Source organism: Argentina silus (assembly GCF_951799395.1).
Source record: "Argentina silus genome assembly, chromosome: 12".
NCBI lineage: Eukaryota > Metazoa > Chordata > Actinopteri > Argentiniformes > Argentinidae > Argentina > Argentina silus.
The window spans coordinates 12,433,152-12,456,419 of NC_139666.1; the positions used below are offsets into that span (position 1 = coordinate 12,433,152).

At 42.0% G+C, this 23,268-nt stretch overlaps 1 protein-coding gene across 1 annotated transcript in view; it reads right to left on the reverse strand.

The window, feature by feature from the left end:
- Positions 1-2,472: 2,472 nt before the first annotated feature.
- Positions 2,473-23,268, reverse strand: part of hs6st3b (heparan sulfate 6-O-sulfotransferase 3b) — a gene marked incomplete at both ends in the record, with an annotated part of 46,468 nt that continues 25,672 nt past the window's right edge. The window contains one exon of the mRNA XM_083681489.1: positions 2,473-3,214. Coding sequence (XP_083537615.1) covers positions 2,473-3,214 — 742 coding nt within the window. The remainder of the gene's footprint in view (positions 3,215-23,268) is intronic.

Consider the following 23,268-nt stretch of genomic DNA (forward strand, 5'->3'; position numbering starts at 1 on the left):
CAGATATGACAAAAGAATTGCAGATAAAAGTATGACACGTCAAATGGCATCAACACTTTCCTTCATACATCACAATAATTTGAACAGGAACATACAGATTCATACATTTAGAAAGTCCTCTTCACTCATCAGACTGATGGTAAATACCAACCTTTTATCTGTTTTGCAATGAATAAATACAAGATTACCTGTTCCTCAGAGATGTGCAGTTGAGTGGCCATTGACGTTTATTCAAATCACTTTTTCACAACATGGCATGTCTCAGGATTTGGGGGATGGCAGTACAATATCTATAGAGTGACATTTCCTTTTTAGTCTGAGTTTCATCACTTAATTAACACCATGGTCTGAGAGGATAATAATTTTCAGATATTCAGACTTTCCAGACGAGATGAGTCAATATACATTTCACACTAAGTTTGAGGATATAACAACTACAAGAAAATAAGCTGTCGTTCTGGCAGGGGGTTTTCTTCACAGCACAGTGCAAACCATGTGAAAGAGAAATTAAAAAGATATTACACTAATGGTTATGTATGAATGATTGATTTGATTTGAACATGAGTCTGTTGTCTGATCAATATTATAGGCAAACCTGTGATCAATATACAATGCACACACACACACGCACACAAATTTGAATAGCTCAAATAATGATAGTTTTTTGTTACACTGATTCAACTAATTGGATAGGTCAGACATATTGTAACTAAAGTATTCAGTTCTTATGTATCAAATCATTGCATTCAAAGATAATGTATATTAGTCAATGACAGTGACCAAACAGAATAAAGACTGGATAAACAAATGTGGAACAAAAACAGGGACAAATTACTTTTTACAATTTTTCATGACAGTTTACTTTTTGAAATGAACTATAGATCTTCAGTCATAACAGATTCTTTAAATATCTAGCAAACCTGACACTGTCACAGCCTTCAAGACAAATTAAACCTTTCAGAAGTTACCTGTTTACTGGAACTATCAAACAGATGGGAGATGTTTCATCTCCCTCCTAAAGGAATACACTGCATGCTTCTGGTGCTATCAAACTGGCACTCTGCTGGCATAAGAACTCGCCTCACCCCACAATGCTGTTGGCGTGGGCTTCACAAACATGTAAAACCAGCCAGTGTGACGGGACAGAGCACGAGGGCAGAATGTTGATCACCTCATTCATAGTCAGTCTGTACACCAGCCACACTGACCTCTTTCATCACCTAGAGTATTAACCCAATCTTTATCTAGACCTTCTGGAGAAACCTGCTTCAAAAATACAAGCTTAAATTGTTGTAACAACATTTTTATGGTAAAGGTCCTTAAGTATTTTTTCCATTTGTGATGTGAAAGCCGAATGTCATAAGTTTGGTCAGGGCAGAATAGAAAAAAGGCTGATTTGCTTCAGTGAGTAATCCTCTTTTTGTGGGTCTATGATTGACTTCACATTCCAACATACACAGATAGCAGCTGAACAGGAATAGCAGTGCCTCTGAATTTGGAAAGTTAAAGGCTTTTGAAAGTTGAAAATGTGAAAAGGTCACACTCAATATTGCACCCAATTAAAGCAAATATTGCACTGTAATCAATATCTGAAATAATCAAAAGATTGTACTTACAGTATATTTGGTTACAGTAAAAGAAAATACAATTATAAGATCACATTTTTCTTAATTTATGAGACGGCTTCATTTACAAAACATTACTGTAAGTCAACGAAAAAGTACTATTTATAGAAGCAAGTATACGGTTCTTTGGCTCTCATCATTTCTTTTGGAAGGAACACTCCATCCTCGAACCAGTCTCAAATATAATATGGACACACGACATGCAACAATCAGCACTTTTATATTGTTTCCCCTTTCAACTTAAATATTCCTGCAAGTTGCCACAAAAAACAGTGATTGATATCCCTTGATACCCCTTGACATTGAGAGTCCCCATTACGGTACAAGCAGCTTCTTTTGATTGTGTCTTCTTTAAGCTTCATTTACTGTCTTTAAGAGTTATCACAATCTGCGTGATAATAAATAACCAAGGCAGGGAAGCAAAGGAGCAAAAAACAAACCATTACAAAGAAATCAATTAAAACCATCCATTTGAAGATTTAAGACACCAAAGGGTACTCCAAGGCAGAGCTGCTGTGAGACTCACAGACTTGGCAGTTTCATGACCAGAAAGAAACTTTAGCAGAGCGCTCGGATCACACTGAAGCAGAGAGAGAGAGAGAGAGAGAGAGAGAGAGAGAAAGAAAGAGAGAGAGAGAGAAAGACAGAAAGAGAGAGAGAAGGAGAGAGAGAGAGAGAAAGAGAGAGAGAGAGAGAGAGAGAGAGAGAGAGAAGGAGAGAGAGAGAGAGAAAGAGAGAGAAAGAGAGAGAGAGCGGGAGAGATAGCGTAACTTGTGATACTGTCCTATAGGTGATCTCCAGTGGCCTCTCTGTATGATTAGCTCAGGAGTGTGACCTCACTATGACCTCACCATCGGGCCACCTGGCTGGTGTAGTCTTCAGTGGTGGTGGTGGGTTCGCCCCCCTTCCCGTCCACACCCTCACCCCTCCGGCGTTTGGGGAGCGAGGCCCTGCTCTGCTCCCTTTGCTCTCGGAGCCAGCGCCGCTCCTCACGCCTCTTCAAGCGGTCCTCCTGGTGCTCACGCTGCCGGGTGAACTGAAAGCGCTGGAGGAACAGGTCCTTGGCGTATTCGTACAGCTGCACGTCCAGGAAGTTGAGCTCCTCGATGCGGCTGCGCACGGCCTCGCTCAGGTCCACGTTGGCGGCGCGCGTGCTGTTGATCTGTGTGAACGCGGAGATGAAGCGCAGGGTGAACGTCCGCTCAAACAGGTACTGCGTCTTCCGCTGGAACTCGGTCAGGCCGTAGAACGCCATGTTCTTCAGGTTGTTCATGGCGCTGCCCAGCAGGATGTTGTTGCGCTCGCTCTCGTTCATGGAGGTCAGGTTGTAGCAGCCCACCAGGCTGAGGTCGGCCAGCATGCGCACCTGTCTGTTGTTGGCCAGGTTGGAGGGGCAGTCCATGAACTCTGTCAGGGTGACACCCGACCAGTCGTCCCCGCTGTAGCAGGTGGGCAGCTCGTCCTGGGTGGGCGAACGCCCGTCACACATGTGCAGGGAGGTCTTCCAGGTGGCACCGCGCTGCACGTGCTTCCACTCACTTAGGTAGCGGGAGACGGGGTCGCGCAGCATGGTGATGTAGTAGAAGTTCCTGCAGGCCAAAACAAACGCAGTCAAACAGCTGTGAACACATCAACAACACACACGCCTGCTCACCTCAGTATTGTAGTGACAGATGGTGACTTCCTTGACGATGTGTGTCATACTTCAAGGTTGGATGCTAATTACCAACGGAAACTGAAACTTGCAGTAAATAGTTTATCAGAGATAGGTTTTTTTCCCGAATGTCCTTGAACATAAAACTACTACAGTATATCAAAGAGAAGTGATGTCAACAAACATGTAGGTGTTATAGAGGTCTTTGTTGCTGTCTTTGGTCACACTGTGCTAGTGTAGATAATGATAGAGTTTCACAACACAGAAATACAGAGGAATTAATGACATATGGCAATGATGCATACAACAAAACCTATGTATAAAACATCTGATCCATTCCTGTACCTTCTAATATTTTTGAATAAGGATGCATTTTTGTGGGACATGTTTGTGTTTTTGCAAGTACTTTACAGTCCTAATCAGGTATTTCACTCATCAGTTGCCAAATCCAGCTACACTTTTGAGGGGAGAAATATGTATCCTGGTAGCATTTTGAAGGAGAGGAGCTGTTAAATGAGAGATATTCTTTTTATACACACTACTGCCTCTCCTCCAGAGAGTGACTATCTCCTCAATCCTTGTAAGCCTAAGGACAGCCACTGAACATGGAAGACAAACGAGGAAGCTCCATTTCAATTCATCAGTTTTCTGCAGTGCAACTTAAGGACATTCAAAGGAGAGGACGTTTCTGGAACTCAGTAATGGCTACAGGAAAACTGCAGAATATTCAGCAGAATCCAGACCAGTAATTAGGAGTTTGACAGTGGGAAATGATTGTCCACACACTGTGTTGATTATTCTCAGCAAACCACTCATTAGAATTCATACTGACCATATAGTTCAGTTCCATGTCACAATGTCAGAGTTGATAAGAAGTCCCTTGATATCGTAACATTTTGCTCAGTAGATTTAGTAAGAGAGCTGTCTGTTCACAAAAACACCAAAGCTGCTATATCACCACAAGGCTGACAACTTCAAAGGAAATCGATCAGCCTCCTGGACCACAGGTACTGTAGGTCAACATGCACAGCCTCAGGTAGAAGGCAGCAATGAGGTAGGTGTTGGCCAGGCAGGCCTCCCCAAGGTGACGTCCTCCCCATTAAATATTTAATGGGGACGCACTCTGATGTGACCCGAGAACAGACCGGCCGGATAAAGTGGAGTATGCCGCTGAGACTTCACACTGACTCCAAAGCTGCTCTGAGCCACAGCTCCTCTGTACACAAAAACTCATACATGTACGCACACAAACACAGACACAGACACAGACACACACACACACACACACACACACACACACACACACACACACGTGCACTCTCTCTCTCTCTCTCTCTCTCTCAAGGGTAAGAATCTAGAACTACTTTCTGGTCATTGTTTTACTCTAAGGAGAATGTTCTGTTCCATATATTATGCTCTGACAACTAGCCATTCTATTTATATCCCTGTCTGTCCTGTCCTATCAGACCTTGTTTGTCAAAAAAAATAAGTACTGAGATTGTGCCATAGTCATGATTATAGTCACAGCCTGGATGAACACACCACTCACTGGAATTTTAGAATTCAACATTTTTGAAGATCTACTCTATGAAAGGGACTGGACGCACAAAGCACACCAAAATAGGGCAACTACAATAGCAGTACTTTTCCCCTTGTTGGATTGTTTTTCTCCAGTGACCATAAAATGTCAACACGGCACATTATGGTTTTAGTGTATTACTATTACAGTAACTGACATTCAGCTTTATTAGGGGGGTGTTAAGGCCACATAGAACATAATTTGAATAGGTGTGTTTGCTCCTGAGCGTTTAAAAATGCAATATAATAAGCAATATAAAAATAAAGTAATGGTCAGCTTTTCCACAATGCTTCCACAAAACAACAAAATGATTATGATCTTGGAAGGGAAAAAGTTTCAGAGAATACACCCAAATAGTTAAATTGTGCCCCTGTGACACTGAATGCCTTTGTTATGCTGGTAGTGTGGGTGCAGAGCAGAGCTGCAGTGGGTGGTGAGCATAGCACCCTTCTCTGCCCCGGTGGGATGGCAGTGCAGTGTCAGGCAGTAAGCTGTGATTAAAGCCCCGCTGGCAGCATCTGTATCCTTGCTCTTCCTCTTCCTCCTGGAGTGGGCAGGCAAGCTGGCTGGCTGCAGACACATCCTCATTAGGCTGTCTCAGGGACATAAACACATGCAGCAAGTGTTGTCTGAGCACGCTCAACAGCCCAAAGGTCATCTGTGTGTGCCATCAGTGTCACAGCACATCAGCATCACAGTGTCTGCTGAGCCGTCTCATAGAACCTCGCCCTGCATGCCACAGATGTAGCTACATAGCTAGCTAGCTAGCTACCTCCATCTTCTTTTAATAATCAATCACTCTTATAGTGGTCATCCACAATCAGACATGTAGCTGGCAGTTGTTGTCTTCTATATGAGAATCATACAAAGTTAGTTTACATGTATGCTGATGATGTCTCTCTTTTGATTAGTGTTTGTGATTGGATAAACAGAGGGTGATTAACAGCAAGACATCATTCAGATGCTGTGTAAGGAAACCAGAAGACAGAGACACATCTCTCTCTGCCAAGATCTCCCAACCCACTTAAAGTGTTTAAGTGTAGAGCCCTGCTGAACTGCGCTTAATCATGGATCAATAATGGATGGGAAGCATATTGCATCTCAGTCATCTCCAGAATGCTCGTCTCAGAAGCAGCGGCACAACTCAACTGGAGCATTCTCTAACTACGGGTCATTAAGATGAGATGGAAGAGGAATGGGAGAACATATGGATTCAAATGTAAAATAAGGGGAGGAGAAAGCCGGAAGGAATTGAGCTCACAGTAAAATGGACGTAGTTCAACTTTTATTAAAAAGTGTTAAATTGGCATTGCCAAATACATCAAAGTTATAATTATAAAAATGTCAAGACTCAGCTATTGAATATCGTCTGAATAAGAATTACAATCAAGACTGAATATGGCACATTTTTAACAATTCCATTCACAATAGAAGCTGGAGAAAATGAGAGTGTCATTCACTGTCACTGGTAGCTGCTCTGCTATAGCTGAGGACTTGTTATTGTCTCTCTCTCATCAGATTCCTTAACTAAACCCTGGCAGATCAGATGAGTGCTGTGAGTGTCAAGGACAAGAGACTGCCACAACACCACAGGACATTTGACACTGACCTGCCCCTTCCTCCCCCAACTCTCCCATGCAGCACACAGAGTGGCCCATCTGAACAGCCTGTAAACCACCATTCATCCCAGCCCAGTGTCAGCTCAACCGCCAACTGGGTTTTAATTGCCTGTAATTAACCTCAATGACATGATTTCAGCCCGCTGCCCCCCCATGATTGCAGGCTACTAAAAAGGACACTATACATTTAGCCTCAGCACATGGTCTTCACAGGGGCGGAGAAGTTGGCTTCACTTATCAAGCTACAGAAGGGTGGGGAGGTTACTGTAGCAGATGTCTGAGGGTGGACCAAACAGGCGAGAATGAAACAAGTACAGAGCTGTCTGATAGGAGTTGTGGAGAACTTTTCAGGATTGTACAGTATGCTACAGTACAGTATGGCTAACACTGTACACAATCAATAAGTAAAGGTAGACCTTCTCCAGAAACTACACTGAGGCTGACTGTTGCTGTGTGAGGCTGACTGATCTTGTGTAACGGAGATCTCCACAGTGTTGTTTCGAAGCAATTGTCTCTGATATGTTTCCCTCGAGGTTCTCCCAATCTGCTCTATTTCTCCACGCCGCCTTGTCTGTTTGACACACGGTTTAGAAACAACGGCTTTGATCGCTTTGTTTATTAGCTCTGTGCAGTCTGCCGGAATTAGAGAGGGAATAGTTTGGTGTGTGCTGAATCTAACTTCATGTTGTGTGGCTGATTAAACTTGCTCAACACCTGTTTCTGCCTTGCATCGTCTAATAGGATGAATATGCAAAGAGCTTCAGTGGCCTGGAGAGCTGGAGGCCATTTCAGATGTGTGCGCACTCTGTTTCATCTTCGACCTGGCGAATGCTCAAACCCAGCGCTCCATCTGAAGCTTGCTCAGTTTCTCAGAAGTTCACAGGCTGCCTAGCAGTGTGGCAGGGGTCAAAGAGATCCCCTGTGCTGGAGCCTTTTACTCAAAGGCAGTCTGACTTGGAGACTCCTGGCACAGTCATGCTAGTCATTAGAGTGGGAATGATATTACAAAATCAAGCTTTAACTGTTCTGTATACTGTATCAACGGTTAGAGAACTTGTTAATGTTTAGGACATCAAATGATGTTTTAGCATTTCATATATAATTCTATAACTTGATTATGAAATGCATCTGGGGTCATTCTGTGACTCCTTTGTTATCTCCATGTTATTGGAGCACAAGTAAAAAACATACTGTACTCAACTTTGTCAAATTTGTCATCTTAATAAATTCAACACAATTGAATCAATGAATGACATTTTGCATCTAGCAAGGTGACCATTCACAACACCAGCTCTTTGATGTCAAATAGCCATGGAGACTCCCTATGAAAGCAGTTTTACCTGAGGAAATGTTTTTCATGTAGATTTGCACTTCGCTTGTCTCCTGCCTTTTCTATACAGCTTCCCCTCCATGTCCTACAGACATCAGCGCTCCCTCAGGATCCCAAACCTTTCCTTTAAAGGTTGTCACATTAATAACGCTTCTGATTCCACTCTCTCTCTCTCTCTCTCTCTCTCTCTCTCTCTCTCTCTCTCTCTCTCTCTCTCTCTCTTCTCTCTCTCTTTCTCTCTCAAGTGGCATTTGGACATTACTGTAGACAGTCAGGACTCTGAAGCTCTCTCTCTTTTTAATACAATTTCTTTTTAGATTTGGCTGTTGAAAAGACTTGGTTACAGGAGATACAATAATAATTAGACTGCAATGCAGAAAAACCCCCCAGCTCAAGCAGACATTTTGATTCCACCCGGACAAACACATTTAGTGTGATACTGTATGTGGGCCCCACCCAAGATCACAGCTTGTTCTACCTGAAATCAATAGCAGAGAAAATGTGATCCACTGCAATCTGTTTGAGGAGAGGAGAAATCAATTCTTAATAAAGAAACTGTGCTGACAGTTGGGACTGTGTATTCATTTTTATCATTCTGGATAGTAGAGACACGATCAATTACTGTAGCTTATGCATGCTTCATTATTGATATCACCAGATTTGTATCAAGAATGCTTCAAATATGCCCTCATGAGTGTTTCATATATATACTTGGATCAAGGCATAATCAAATCCAAATGCAAATGTAAAGAGACATCCTGTGAAGAATAAATTCTCAGTTATCAACTTCATCATCACTTTCTTCAGTATGGCACCTCACAGAGTCAGTAATATCAACATAATGTTACAATGTTACACATACTGTATAGTATCACACACAAGCAACACTATCATACAGTCACGCCTACAGTCATGCATGCTATAGAAAAACAAGGAAAAAGAGATTCCTCAACTTATCCCTTTGAAGAAAGTTTTTGGTTCCATGTTGAACCCTTTCCACATGGCACCAAAAGGGTCATTCAAAGGTTTCTCCTACAGGGACAAGCTGAACACCCTTCTCAGTTCTAGGAACAGTAGAATCTTTTTTATTTTATTTTTTTATCAGAGTGTATCATAAAAGTACAATAATGCTTGCTCATTTGCCCCTCATTGAGAGGATCACCTGCTGTTACCTCCTTCCAATACTGACTCTATTAATGTATTCAGCCATCCTAGCAGCATCTGCCTCTGTTATCCAACTACCCCCTGACATGATCTGAGTACCTCTAAGCATCAGATCATGTCAGGCCTTACCAGACCACAGCAGGACGTTATGGGAATTGGGGTATGCCGCTGGTGCTGCCCCGGGCTAAACTTCTGCTGTTCCGAGTCCTCAAGAGCACTTCTCCTCAGCCCAAAGAACACTGCATTCACTTTCAAGATGCTGTGCGCTCACTGACATCGGTCTACACACTCAACGGCTTGGGACACATAGAGAAACTATGCAAGCTTGGTAAGGTTTGAATTGCTGTATACAGTACATCCTATCTGGCAGTGTCCCTTTAAAAGCTTCTATAGAGGACAGGGAGTGCCCTCTTGCTTGTCATGTCATTGTCTCATTAAGGAGTGAGAGGACTCCTGAGGGAGAAATCTGCTTCCCAGCAGGAGTGAGAAAAGCACAGACCGCACTGTTGTAACCGCATGGAACAGGACACACTGGCTGTGGTGAGTCCTATAGCTAGATGTGAGAGAAAAACTCTTGCTACCTTGTCTTTGGCCTGCTTGAAGCACCTCCCTGGAGATTGCTTGGCGTGGTTCCAAAATATAATTTCAGTATTAATGCAGCCCTGTAGCCTAAGGTAATTTACTATAAATACTGCCTCTTGCTCCGGTCCCACTTCAAATAAACCTTGTACTGTTCATATCACATGAGATCATTTTAGGATTTAATTGCTGAATTGCAATGCCAGTGTTTTACTGTTTGCGTCTCTTCAGTGGCTCATGCACGTGAATGCCTTTGTAACAGTGAGGCACAATGAGGACACAAATTATGATCAGATTGTATCCAGTAATATTCTTCAAAATGTGTCAAATCATCACATAAAAATTGTCATCACTGATTGTTTGTATTACATTGAATTCATGTAGGTTACCAGTGAAATTACATAATTGAATGGTCTACAGATTGATCATCCAACTTCACGCTGGGTGAATGACATCATACTAGTACAACTGTAGCTGCACAGCAGGAAAGCAGGCCCTCATTTCTATCATTAGCAATTTGACCTGCATCATTGACTATATTTAATTATGCACTCAAAAGTTACAATATTTACAGCAGTCCAATTGCTGTATGATCGTTGCAATTAGTGCATGTGGCATGATCATGTTGAATCCAAAAAGAACACCCAGAGAAAAACACTGAACTATAGCCAGTGCAAACAATGCAATTACACCACAGCCTATGGAGAAAGTTTCAATTTCCAGTCCCTTGAGAAAAAAGGAAATAACCTTCACAGAAATGTGCTACACACCAGGAGCTGCAATCTTTTATCATTTTATCAGTTCAGCCTCCGGTATTGCCAAGGACAGATGTTGTCAAAGTTGGCTGTTTCTCTTGTTTAAGTAAGTGGAACATGCTGGCAAATAAACACTACAAGAGAATCAGTACCTATCGCAGAGTAAAGAAGATGCATTGTGCATTTCTATTTTTTCAAGGCCATGTACTCTGAGTAGGAAAACAGTGCAGGCTTGTGCTATGTGAAGGCTTGGAGATAATACAGAATATCATAATGTACATTTTTTTTTTGTCTATGGTGGATCTTGATGAATGATGATACCAAAACATGATAGCAACATGGTTTCTGCCAACCTTTTTTTATCATCCAATGTAAGTATTTTTAGTCCATCCAATGGCAGAGACACAACACAATTAGCATTTGACAAAATAATAAGGTGTGTGTGTGTGTGTGTGTGTGTGTGTGTGTGTTTGTGTCTGTTTGTGTGTGTGTGGATTTTATCTAGTATGACCACAGTGTGAGTACAGGCTTCCTCCCGTGGATATTGATCCTGTTACAGTAGATGTACTGGAAGCCGAGGGTGGGAATATGAGACATGGTCTATTCATTAATGGATACAGTAGGCAGGCAGCACACATTCATTTCAAATTTATCTTTTCTGTAAAACGACTGTCTGGTGGAGACTGGAGTTAGGCTGTGTGAACTCAACAGGGAAACATGGAGGTCACACAATGGAAATAGAAACCATGTTGCTATGATACCAGCCAAGTGAGGCACAGCTGTCTCAAGTGCTTGTTTCCTTGATAGATGAGCTACATCCTATTGGGATTTCATTCTACTCTGAGGAGAAAGGCTTTCTCTCATGCTGACTGTGCTCCACATTCAAATCTTGATTAGATCTGATAATGGGAAAAATGATAATGTCAAGCCAGACAACCATCCTGCAGAAACACAGAACCCATGCTATAGCAAAAAGGAGAAAAGTCTGGCTTGCTCTTGCGGTGGATAACTAAGTTTGACAAGCTACATTTCAATACTCAAGAATGTTTTGTTTAACAGAATTCCTGTGGGGCATCCTTCTGTATACAGTACATCTGCAATTCCTCCATGAAATGTCCATGTCTTCTCCTGATGGTGATCACTGGTCTCTGACTCATGGTCATCAGTGAGGATCTGAAGGCAGTAGCCCGTAGCCCAGACTGCGCCAAGGAACATTTAGCGCTATGCTTGACATTCATACCCCAGTCGTCAGCAAGGTTTTCATTTGCACAAAAACCACTGCGTATGAGGGCAATTTAGCTCCTCCATTAAAAAGACATAAATGCTTCAGGACTTAATGGCATCTTGCAACTAAAAGAGTGAGCCGTCAGGAGTTTTGAGATTCAATCTGAACATCATTACACTCCTAAAACTGGAAGAGCTATTATCAACTCAGCGTTGCCTTTTCATTCCAATTTGGGAGAAAATGACTTACTACAAATCCCTGCAATCATTCACCTATTTGGTTACAGTATGAAGTTCTAAAACAACCAGACACATGCTATGCTTATCTCATACACCCCCCCGCCCCCCCGTCCCCCATTCTTAATATGTTCATGTTCTTAAGAGAGCCAGTGGGTAATTGATTTCTGTCACTCTCTCTGGTTCTTTCTGCCCAGATGATCTTCCACTACAGGAAATGACAGTGATCAGTAAGTAAGGGCTTTCCACTCTTGGCAGTGCGACAAATATATTCATTACAGCCCACTAAATTACCTTACAGTACATCTGTTACAGTATCTGCTTACACATCACAAACCTATCTAATAAAGCAATAGCTACAGGTGATGCTGTAGGCTACTAAGATGGCAACTTATGAGAAAACTGCTGAGTGGGCTTTGTGAGGTTTCTTCAGTGCTTAACAGTCATTAACTGTAATGGCAGAGAACACAAAATGACCACAGGGGTTTCGACACCACATTTGTGGCCAGTTAGAAAAGTTCATCGTGACTGTCTTGTTTCGCTCTGTAGATACTGAGGATACAGCTGGCTTCTAGTCTCACAATGTATCCTTATAGGAGAGTCTCAATAACCTTACCGCTGGCATTATCAGTGTCATTTTGCATGACTGCTGTTATTAAGGACCGCAGGGATCGTTTAAGTAATTACTGGGAAGACCATCTCTCTCTCTAACTATGCAGATGGTCTGTGAATAAGACAGTCTGTCTGTTCTCATTTGCCTCTGCATTTACAAACATATGGTAAAATATGCAGACCGCAGGACATCTACATATGATACTATGAAATATGGTAACTAAAATATGTCATCATGAGAGTGAAGCATTAACCAAGACCTTATTTCAATAAGCTATAGAGTGAGGAGTGAAAATGTTACAAGATACGATACAGAAAACTGCTGCACAGTAGCTAAGATGCCCTTGCTGTTCTCTGCTCCTCATATGCCCTTGGTCTGCCAGAGTGAGGAGACTGCAGCCTGCAACGGCTCTCCGGTGCATCTGTACATCTCTGCGACTTCGCCTCCTCTTTCCGACAAGATGAACACAGGGCTGGAGACATGCATTATTTGTAACCGATATCGTTCCCTAATGGTGTCTGCGCTCCCCCTGGCAGCCCATAATGGAGCATTTTTTGAGTTTCTCAGCATCTTGTTCAGCTTTCTGATGGTGACGGAATGGGGACAGTGTGTGTCACCTGGGAAGAAACAAGAAGAACGAGGGGCCCTTTCATTTGCTTGTCAGGAATCTGGCATCCACGGCACTTGACATGGTGCGCATACTGAAAGTGCTTGTACTGGCAGATAACAACAAGGAGAAAAACTGCCCTTCAACAGAGACACATGCCATCCCTTCCTTCTCGGTGGGAAACCTCAGTGACAGTTGTGAACTGTCAAATGAAAGGCACTGACATCTGCATGTGTGAATATGTGTACATGTGAAAATACAATTAAACATACATTACAAGTAGCAGGGTTTCCAATGGCCAATGGTCAATAGTCTCGCCAACCACAAACATGTATTACAATCTGCCAAGTGAGGGAGAGCAGGATTCCTCAGAGCTCCAGAGTTCCATAGACAAAACACATAGACGGACAGACAGTGACACTTATGGCACAAGCAATTACAAAGTAATTGTGCCTCACAGAACAGTCTGTCTGGTTTAGGACACAAGAAACCACTTAATGGATGGTGACAACAGTAAGCAGAGACATTTACTGGCTGAACACAGCGCGTGTCTAGTGACAGGCAGAACCGTCTCAAGCACTTATTCCTTTTCAAGGAAGTAAGAACATTTTCTGTTGGAAAGATATAAATGGGACTTTAAAATAGGCAATAAAGTTGCATTGTACTGTATATGAATGCAGTGCTATAATTTTGCTGTTTAGATACAGTAAATTGTCATATTAAGGTCATCGGTCCCAACAAGTTAAACATGCCCTTTCTCTACGGCCTGCAGAAAATCAACACCAACGATAGCAAACATGGTCATGTAAGCGTAGAGGAGAAGACATGATTTTGGAGGTTAGTCTCAAAGTTATACATGCAGCTACTGAATGCTGAATGCACACTTTGCCTCCAGGAGAATCTACACAGGATGCAGCTTAGGGAATGGCCTTTTTAATTAAACCATCTCCAGTCTAATCTGAATTACCGTTTATCTTAAATGAGATCTAACACCTAATTTCAGCACCACGGACAGCATCTACTCGACCTTCTGTTTGTTTACCAGGACAGAACAAGGGTTTAAGTGGGAGCTAGGTGGGTGTAAATCTATGAATGGACAAGCATGGGTATACATTCTATAAACAGTGCAGGTAGGCATCAGGAGTCAATCTACAAAATATATCTATATATATAAATAATTCACTTGTGTAGTTATCATATCAAAAATGAATAAAGACAATACCAAACATTTCATGGACGTGGGACACCCCATTTGTAATGTCATTTCCTTTGTATTCCCAGTCGTTCGGATGTATGCCCTGTAATTTCAGCCCAATTAGACATTATAATTTGACAACACAAATTCAATTAGCATGACACTGAAAAAAACCCTGTCTAATTACGCTCTCTTCCTCACTTCTAACAAAGGTCTCTCCGAGAGACTTAGGAGCAGGAAACTTGGCGGTCTTTACATAGAATCTCTGAATTAATAACAATGCTGACTGCACCTTCACATGGTACTGAACACATCATATCACATCACAATGACTTTACTGTATGACTTGACTTTACACAATGACTTTACTGTATGACTTGACTTTACACAATGACTTTACTGGAAGCTCCCTTCCAGCCTCACTGTGGCAAATCCCATCATACCTCTCCCATACCATCATCATTATGATAATCATCATCATCACCACTGTTGTCCTTGTTGTCATCGTTATCATCACTATCACCATCACCATCATCATCATGCTGTGCTGTGTCATCATGAATTATACTATGAATTAGATGTATTATATTATTCATGATAGAGGGGTAGCCTGATAAGCCTGGGGGTTCAATGTTTTACTTTGTCAATCATCCTGTAATCCTTTGGGCAGACGCACAAACGCACAGAAATACTGGTACAATCATCAGATAGTTGTCCTATTTCATAAGGAATATTATATGGCGCATTCCTCTGAGCCTCCAAGAGTGTTACAAAAGATCCAACCACAGATATACTGTTGAATTGGTTTGTCAAGCACGGCACTACCTCCCCAGTTCCCCACACTGAGAGGTATTGAAGGGACAGAACAAAAATCTGACAAATCCATCACACAAGGCTCTGAGTCCACCAGGATAACATCTCCCTAAACAACTCAGCAATGCTTTATCACACACCTCTATGGTTTCTGAGGTACAGTAGGCTACTAAAGTGATTTTATTCATCAACATCTAATTAAATACACCTGAAGGGGGCACTCTTCCCTTCCATGCTAAATCAGGATCGCTCAACTGCAATCCTCAATAAAACCAGGGTTGGTTGGTTCTCATTCTTGCCATTTCATTAGCATCAGGTTTAGACCTGAGGCAACAAGGTGAATGGACTATGGCCCAAGCACAACCATCAAGAAAATGAGGTTGATTATATTATCTGTGATTCTTACAAGAAAAAGTAAACAAAAGCTGCCCTATGTAAAATAATGTGCATTGCCACAAATACTTAAAACCTATATTTTCCATGAATGCACATTTCTAATGGAATTTCTTCTCTGCCTATTAAGTTATAGCCTATTGTGGTCAATGCTGAGCTCGCTGAGGGGAAATTCATGTGGCACATTTCCTGAGGTTGCTGAGAGCCCTCACACTGACCGGCTCCACTTCCGACTTGACTCTTCTCCGACACACTACATTTGCATATCCTCAGTGCTATGGAGCCTGAAATTATAATAATATTATCATAATAATAAGCATCGGAGATACAAATGTAGCTTCAAATCTTAAACCCAAATATAGAATTTTTACAACATCTTGCCTGTTTGGATGTGGAGAGTAAAGGTGACCTGTATTCCCCCTCATATGTAGCTAGTCAATAGATAATCACAGTGTGGACTCTGACTGAGAGTCAGACTGTGGCAGAGATCAACCCAGTACTGGGAGAGCTTTAACTAGGGCTAATCCTCGTTCTACTGAGGGGCTAGAGAATATGGACAGAGCAGGGAGAGGGAGACAGACAGACAGACAGACAGACAGACAGACAGACAGACATAGATAGATAGAGAGATACATAGATAGATAGATAGATTGACAGACAGACAGAGATAGAGAGACAAAAGGAAAGATTGAGAGACAGAGAGACAGAGAGGTGGGTTCATGTTCACTCCTGTACTGAAGGTCTCCTCTGCAGAAACCAACCCCCGGTGAGATGTCTGACAGAACAGACAGAAAGCCTCTCTCCACCCCTCCCTCCCTCTCTCTCTCCCTCTCTCTTACTCCCTCTCAGTAATCACTGTGGTAGGATTCTGGCCTTTGAGCACTCTGCCAGGGAGAGAAGCTTAAGACAGACAGGTCAGGCTACAAGCCTTTACACCGGCTCACAGATAATGATGGTACAAACTCAGAGACAATTCTGCCCAGCAATACCCAGCTGGTCTCCAACAAAGGCATGCATTTTCTATCACAGAGCACAAATGTCCAAGAGTAAAAATGTCCAAGCTTTTCTTTAGCTCACAGGCTTGATTGAAAATTCAGGTCAAGGTGAATATTGTAGATATCTGATATCAATAAAACATTGGAAACAGGAACCATTGCTCCACTATTGGGCACGATTAGATCACTGCAGTATCTGTTTTCATTCTGATACAGTTTTGCAGGGTTCTTGGTTTCCTGACGCAGAGTGTCTCTGGAAGCTTTTACCACTAATCTAATAACTGCAGATTAATAATTCATAAGTGCCAGTTTCTCTCATGTTAATAGAAATGGATGTCTAGTATCCAAAAATGTCTGTTTCGGCAAGACATCCCAGTTACAGCAGTGGCAGAGGCAGAAATCGTGTTTGATACCATTCCTCATTCCATTCCATATATTACAATGAGCCTGTCCTCCGACTTCTACCTCCACCAGCCTCCACTTCGTTACAAAGATGGTGATTAAGCCTCTTTGATTGAGTAGCAATCTGAACATGGTGCGTGTAGATCATGACATACTGGACAGGGGGAAAACCATTTCAAAACAGCACAGTCTAAAAATATATTTTCACAATAAAAACACAGCTGTGGATGAAAAACAATATTTTCCCTTTAGATAAATACAGTATATTGGATTTCATGTTTCTTATTTAAATTGAATAGGGCAGCTGAATAAACTCTGCCATTCCACAAAGCGTGGTTTTGTAAGAATGTTCAGATGGGCTTTGATTTCCCATCAGAGGCTAGACCAGGGCAGGGCAGACTCACAGTGCCAGCCACCCTCAGAGTTTTATTGACGGCCACAGAGCAGGAATTCCTATTCAGCCCTCAGATCAGGAGGTTAATCAAACAATAGACAGATATCTGGACCTGAAATAGAGCTGGATGAATAATTCACAGCTGTGACAGACTTCATGAGGAGGTGTGTGTGTGTGTGTGTGTGTGTGTGTGTGTGTGTGTGTGTGTGTGTGTGTGTGTGTGTGTGTGTGTGTGTGTGTGTGTGTATGGCACAGTAAGGTTACTGGAGAAAGAGGGTCAGATTCTCTCACCTGTGCAGCATGGGACCATTCTTAAAGTGGGAGATCAAAAGAAAGGGATGGAATTAGACAATAATCTAATTCTGATCCTCCATTTGCCCCAAAGGTCTCTTATGTTTTGATTAAATGTGTTTCCAACATTGGAGCTGTATACAGTGGCAACATGGGACACTTTCTAATGTTTGCGGTACAGTATACTGTATATTCCCAATGGACCATGAGCGCTTCATATCTTCAATATTACACCAGAATTGGTCAATTAACTATTATCAGAACCTAAGAGAGCAGCAAAACTATATAATATACAATCTTCAATATGATCTCATTACTCTCATGCTATTCCATCATGTATCATATTCAAATTGGTTTATTTCTCAAATTGAGCGCAGTGGGGCTCGGGCAGAGAGAGAGGTCTACAGAGTACTTGCTATCAGTGGCATAACCATCATGTCAGCAATATTTACAGAGCATATAGCCCTTTATCCAGAACAGCTAAATATGGCAAAAATGTACATAGCAACAGAAAAAACCCTATGCTGACCATAGAATAGTTCCAGTTCTGTGGTACTGGGCGGATGGGGGCGAAGCAATTATACATCAATGAAAAGCAAAGGCTGCGTGGGTTGATCTTGTCTGGAGGACACTAGCTTGTGCATATCAGGAGTTCAGTTCTGCCACATTAGGCAATTATTCATACAGCCCTTGGTGCGAGGCGTCAGACTGGGCGCTGGACAGGCTCAGAGCCACTGTCTACCCGTGCTGATTCCATCAGCCTGAAGCCCAGAGGACCACACTGCCACTGCTCAACACATCTCTGCATCTCACTGTCACTCTCCTCCACAGCCACCAAGCTGCAGACTTCTCTGCCCATAAATTCTTCTACCCCCCTTACACACACACACACACACACACACACGCAGCCACAAACGCACACACATGCTCAGCCACACACACACGCGCACACACACACACACACACACACACACACACACACACACACACAGACAACTCCCGTCATCCTTGGGAGTTAACCTGTCAGGCCCTTATCGATAGGGGAGAGTGAGGGAGCTGTGATTACTGCTGGCTCTCCTCACTCCCCCCTGCGCAGACTGCATCAGAAATGCTGGCCCAAGGCCTCCATTACACCACAGGTTGTGTGTGTGTATGTGTGTGTGTGTTCTAATACAACAATACTGGAACCTGTCTCACATATTTAAATGATCACTGCTGACACTGAATTACTTTAGAACCTTAGAGATAGGCAGACATTTTACCTAGGTCCATAGAGATAGGCAGACATTTTAAACACTGTATACTTTACACAGTAATAATCACACAATATCAGGTTTATATCATTGTTTTTGTGAAGTGTATATGGACTCAGTTTGCAATTAAATAAGTCGAGATCTTGGTTAGACCAGTTTCGGAAGAGTAAGAGCTGTGCAGTCTCTGAAAGTACAGTATAAATCAGAGCAAGGAAATATTCACCCTGGATGTTGTGTTGGCTGTTTCAATAATGGAGGACCTGCTTTATTAACAGGTCTCTGGTGAGTCTCTGGAAGCGGAGCTAAAATCTCAGTGAAAGCCAGAGACTGAAGAAACCAGATGTGGTAAACGAGTTCTGTCCAGACCTTCTGCATGTTTTAAAGGTCTTGTTCATTTAAATGTCTTGGTTAGGTGCTGAGAGGAAACCATTCAACATAAAAAACACATCCAGTGCCAGACTCCTTCCCTTCATTCATGAGAGCTGCTAAATGCTGCTAACATTATTGAATTATTTTTAGACACGATAGGTGCAAAGTGAACAACTTGGGTTTTCTCTAAAAGCAAACTCCTGCAGTGGACCAAGCTGTTGAGTGTATTTCAGAAACAACCTATATAAAAAAAAAGTGGCAGCGTTTTACAATAAAACATGAACAGTATAATTATGTTCTTTCCTTCTATCTGCATGTTTACTGTTGTGTATCTACAGAACCTCCTTACTGCAATTAGTGTACAGTTAGTTATCAGCAGGATGCTTGAGTCCAAAACATTTAATTCCATGTCAGTTATCATAACCATTGTTCCGTTCTGTTTTGTTTGTCATTAACTCAGGCTGACAACTCAAAATGGTATTTTCATGGTCAAATTAACTGAATCACCTTTGCTTTGTAAATGGAATTCTATTGATTTTCAGCAAATGTAGCAGGAACTTAAATGCTTTCTCTGTCGGTTCCTTCACCTCATAGTGTGGACAAGGCTCTACAACTGAGAAATGAAGACCCTCAAATCAATACTTGCCATGACAATTTTCATTCATTATAATCAAGGTCACAGGCATTATCAAGAGTCAATTCTGGGAAAATGCCTTCATTAACAAATACATCAGAGGGCTTGTTTTGTATAAGCAAGCCCTCTGAATGCCTATATAATTAAACCTTCCCGCAAACCACTAAAATGAGAGTAATCAAATTGCCCTGCAAAGTTACTAAGCCCAGTCTGTAATTGATACTGGAGATAGAATGGATGCCTGCAATTTCTCTCACTTTTCTTTACCTCATAGCTGGGGTCATATGAAATGCAAATATGTAATATCATTTTCAATAGCTAATCTAAATGATGAATAGTGAGTTTAAACTTTTGCATTTGCATGATTAAATGCAGATGAGATTTAAGAGGTTTTAGTGTGTGTGTGTGTGTGTGTGTGTGTGTGTGTGTGTGTGTGTGTGTGTGTGTGTGTGTGTGTGTGTGTGTGTGTGAAAATAAATCTTTAATCCTAAACTTTCTCTTTATCCTTAAGGACCCTTTCATGCTTAACTGACATTAATCGTCATCATTTATCCTGAAGTTATAGCCCATCATTTTTTAAAAGAGAGAGAGAAATTCCTACAGCAATTACGCTGCAATGTCTGGCATTGTATCACTTCAATTTTTCTCTGTTTAACTGACATCCCATTGAGTCGGGACTGTAACTGAATACCATATCTGCATTTGGAGCAGGTTACTTATTCAAGCTAATGATCAATACTACCGAGGGCACCACTTTCTGTTGAGAATGGATGTGGATCGATGAGGTTTATCTTGTGTGTCTTGGACTGACTTTGGGCCATTGTAACCAAAGCAAAGGCAAAGTCTGCTAAATCACCCCCTGGCCCTGTGGTCCTGTAACCGTAGAGTCAGAGCGCCTGGGGCACAGGGGGCACAGAGGGCACAGCCACAGCACAGACACATGCCACAAGGGTTGAACTCATATCGATCTCTGTCTTTGAGAACACCAGCATTAACACTATGGACTGGCATGGTTGAGAGACTGGGCCTCACACTTCATAATGAAGGGACTGCTAAATAACATACCGTGACTGAGATATAGCCTCTGACTAGATATAGCCTCTATGGCTCAGTTGGTAGAGAATGGCGCTAACAACGCTTAGGTTGTGGTTTTGATTCCTGCTGGGAACATATATACTGAAATGTATGCACTTACTGCAATGTAAGTCGCTTTGGATAAAAGCGTCAGCTAAATGGCGTATATATATATATATATATATATATATATATATATATATATATATATATATATATATATATATATATATATATATATATATAGGAGACTGTTAATGAAGGGGTGGGTGTGAGAAGTATTACTGTGGACATCATCTAAGAAATAGGCTTCTATATTTAGTCCATCAGCATGCAGGCAAAATCTGTTGAACACAGAACAGAGGTAAGGAGGACATTACAGTATGTGACAGTATAACACTCTGCAGTAAGGCAATCCAATGTCTTTTAAATCAGTGTTTATGTATATTCTATATTCTATCCAAGGGATTTTTTTGTACAAAAATCTAAGTAATCCATCAATTGATGTAGAACTATAGTGAGCATGAACACTGACTGAAAACCTTCAGAACAGAACATTTTTACATGTTTCTCTGAGTCTGCTTCCATCCACTGATGTTTCCTTACATGAAATATGGGTTTGTAAACATCAGATTGAAAGAAAAGCCTTGAAGAGAGAATGGTAGTTAGATCACTGTGTCACAGATAATGAGAGCGATAGGTCTTTAAAGACCTGTTTTGTGTGTCTGTGTTATTGATGTAGGAGATAGAGCTGTGGTGTGCTGCTGTTGCTTACACAGATATGTGATTTATCTCTCCCTGCTTGTTTCCCTAACAGTGTGGAATTTAAAAGCAGGAGGCAGAAGCCTAGTCGCTGATTGGGACAAATAAATCTTGTCTCAAGGTGATCGGTGACAGTTCCTCCCTTTGAAAAAAACCCAGCAGTCGTTTCAGACCTTTGCCTACTCTCTCAATTATTTAGGCTCATCATACTGAAATGAAGATTGTTCTCTGTCCACACAGTATGACAATTAGACTGGCGGGCTAGGGGGAATGACATAAATTCATACTTGATGGCTTCTCTAATAAAAGCTTTTACCTCCAACTTAACCTTAACTCGCTCTCCGAGATATTTTCCTCTGTGCACTGTTGAGCTGCATACATAACAGCGCACGTTACCTATGGGGTCGCACTTCCTATCGCTCCCTAGGTGTCTCCCTCTGGCCACCCACTGTGCTACCTCACTCTCTCACTCACTCACTCTCTCACTCACTCACTCATCATGGACTTATTACCTGCACTTGTGTTTAATTGTCACTGATGCTTTATGTACCCTCACTTCCCTTCACTCCCTGCTCAGTCTTCACAGTGTGTGCACCGTGTGTTGGTCACCTGAGAAAAGTAAGCCATTGATATGTACAAGTACCGTTTTGGAGAAGTTTTTTCGAGTTTAGTTCGTAGCCTTCTGTATATAACCGATTCCTGTTTTGAAGACTTTGTTTTCTCCCCTTTGTTTTCGAGTAAGTTTGTATGTTTTGTATCCTGTGTTGCCAATTCCACCTTCAAGTAAAGATCATTTTATTTTGTATGGCTGCCTACTCATTTGCCTCATTTATATGCACCGCACCTGGGTCCGCTCATCCGCTCTACCTAAAACCTTACATGCACATAAACAATGTCATTATCATGTGCATTTTGCAGAAGTTCTTGAACGCTCTGGCTGAGATGTTCAGCACAGATGAGACATGTGTGGATTCAGTTTCTTTCACATTCCTCTTAGTGTATTAACAATACAGTACCAAGGATGCTCACACCTCACATCTTTGTAAGATGGTGAAATATTTTTCCCATTAGGTTATAGAGAAGGATATTTTAATTCACTAATTCAACTGTCGGTAATGGTAATTTGTTGTGTTAAATAATTACTCTCCAAATCAGGATATAGACCCCAAACTAATATTGTCAATCATTCTCTGACTGAGGTAACCAAGCAACAGAGGAACAACATGTGGCATAGATCAAGCTGCATGATTAATTCAATAAATATTGAGCGAAGTTCTGTTATGAACTAATGCCAAAACACAGTGGATCTACAGTTACAGTTAGTCTTGCTCTCCATTAAAGGCTATTCAGTAATGCTAAAGAGCAGTTGACAATTCAGTTTGCTTATTTATACAGGTTGACTCCACACAGGATTGGGGCTTTGGAGGATGAGGCCCCAGTAATATCTTTGACCTATTACTGTGGCTCATCTCTCTTCTCTCCCCACAGCCCCTCCTGTTCTGCCATATAGCATCTGGGCTCCTCAGCCATTTATTACTTCTGCTGTGCACCACGGTAATCTAGGGGAGCACTCGAGGTCCCTGCGAGCCATGGCCGGGCGCTAGGATGACAAGGCTCCGTCGTGTAGCCGTGCATCCACCTAATCCATCTCCTCTCGGCCTGTCTGCGTCTGGGCGTGCCACGCGGAGCCCAAAGCCCAAGCTGCTC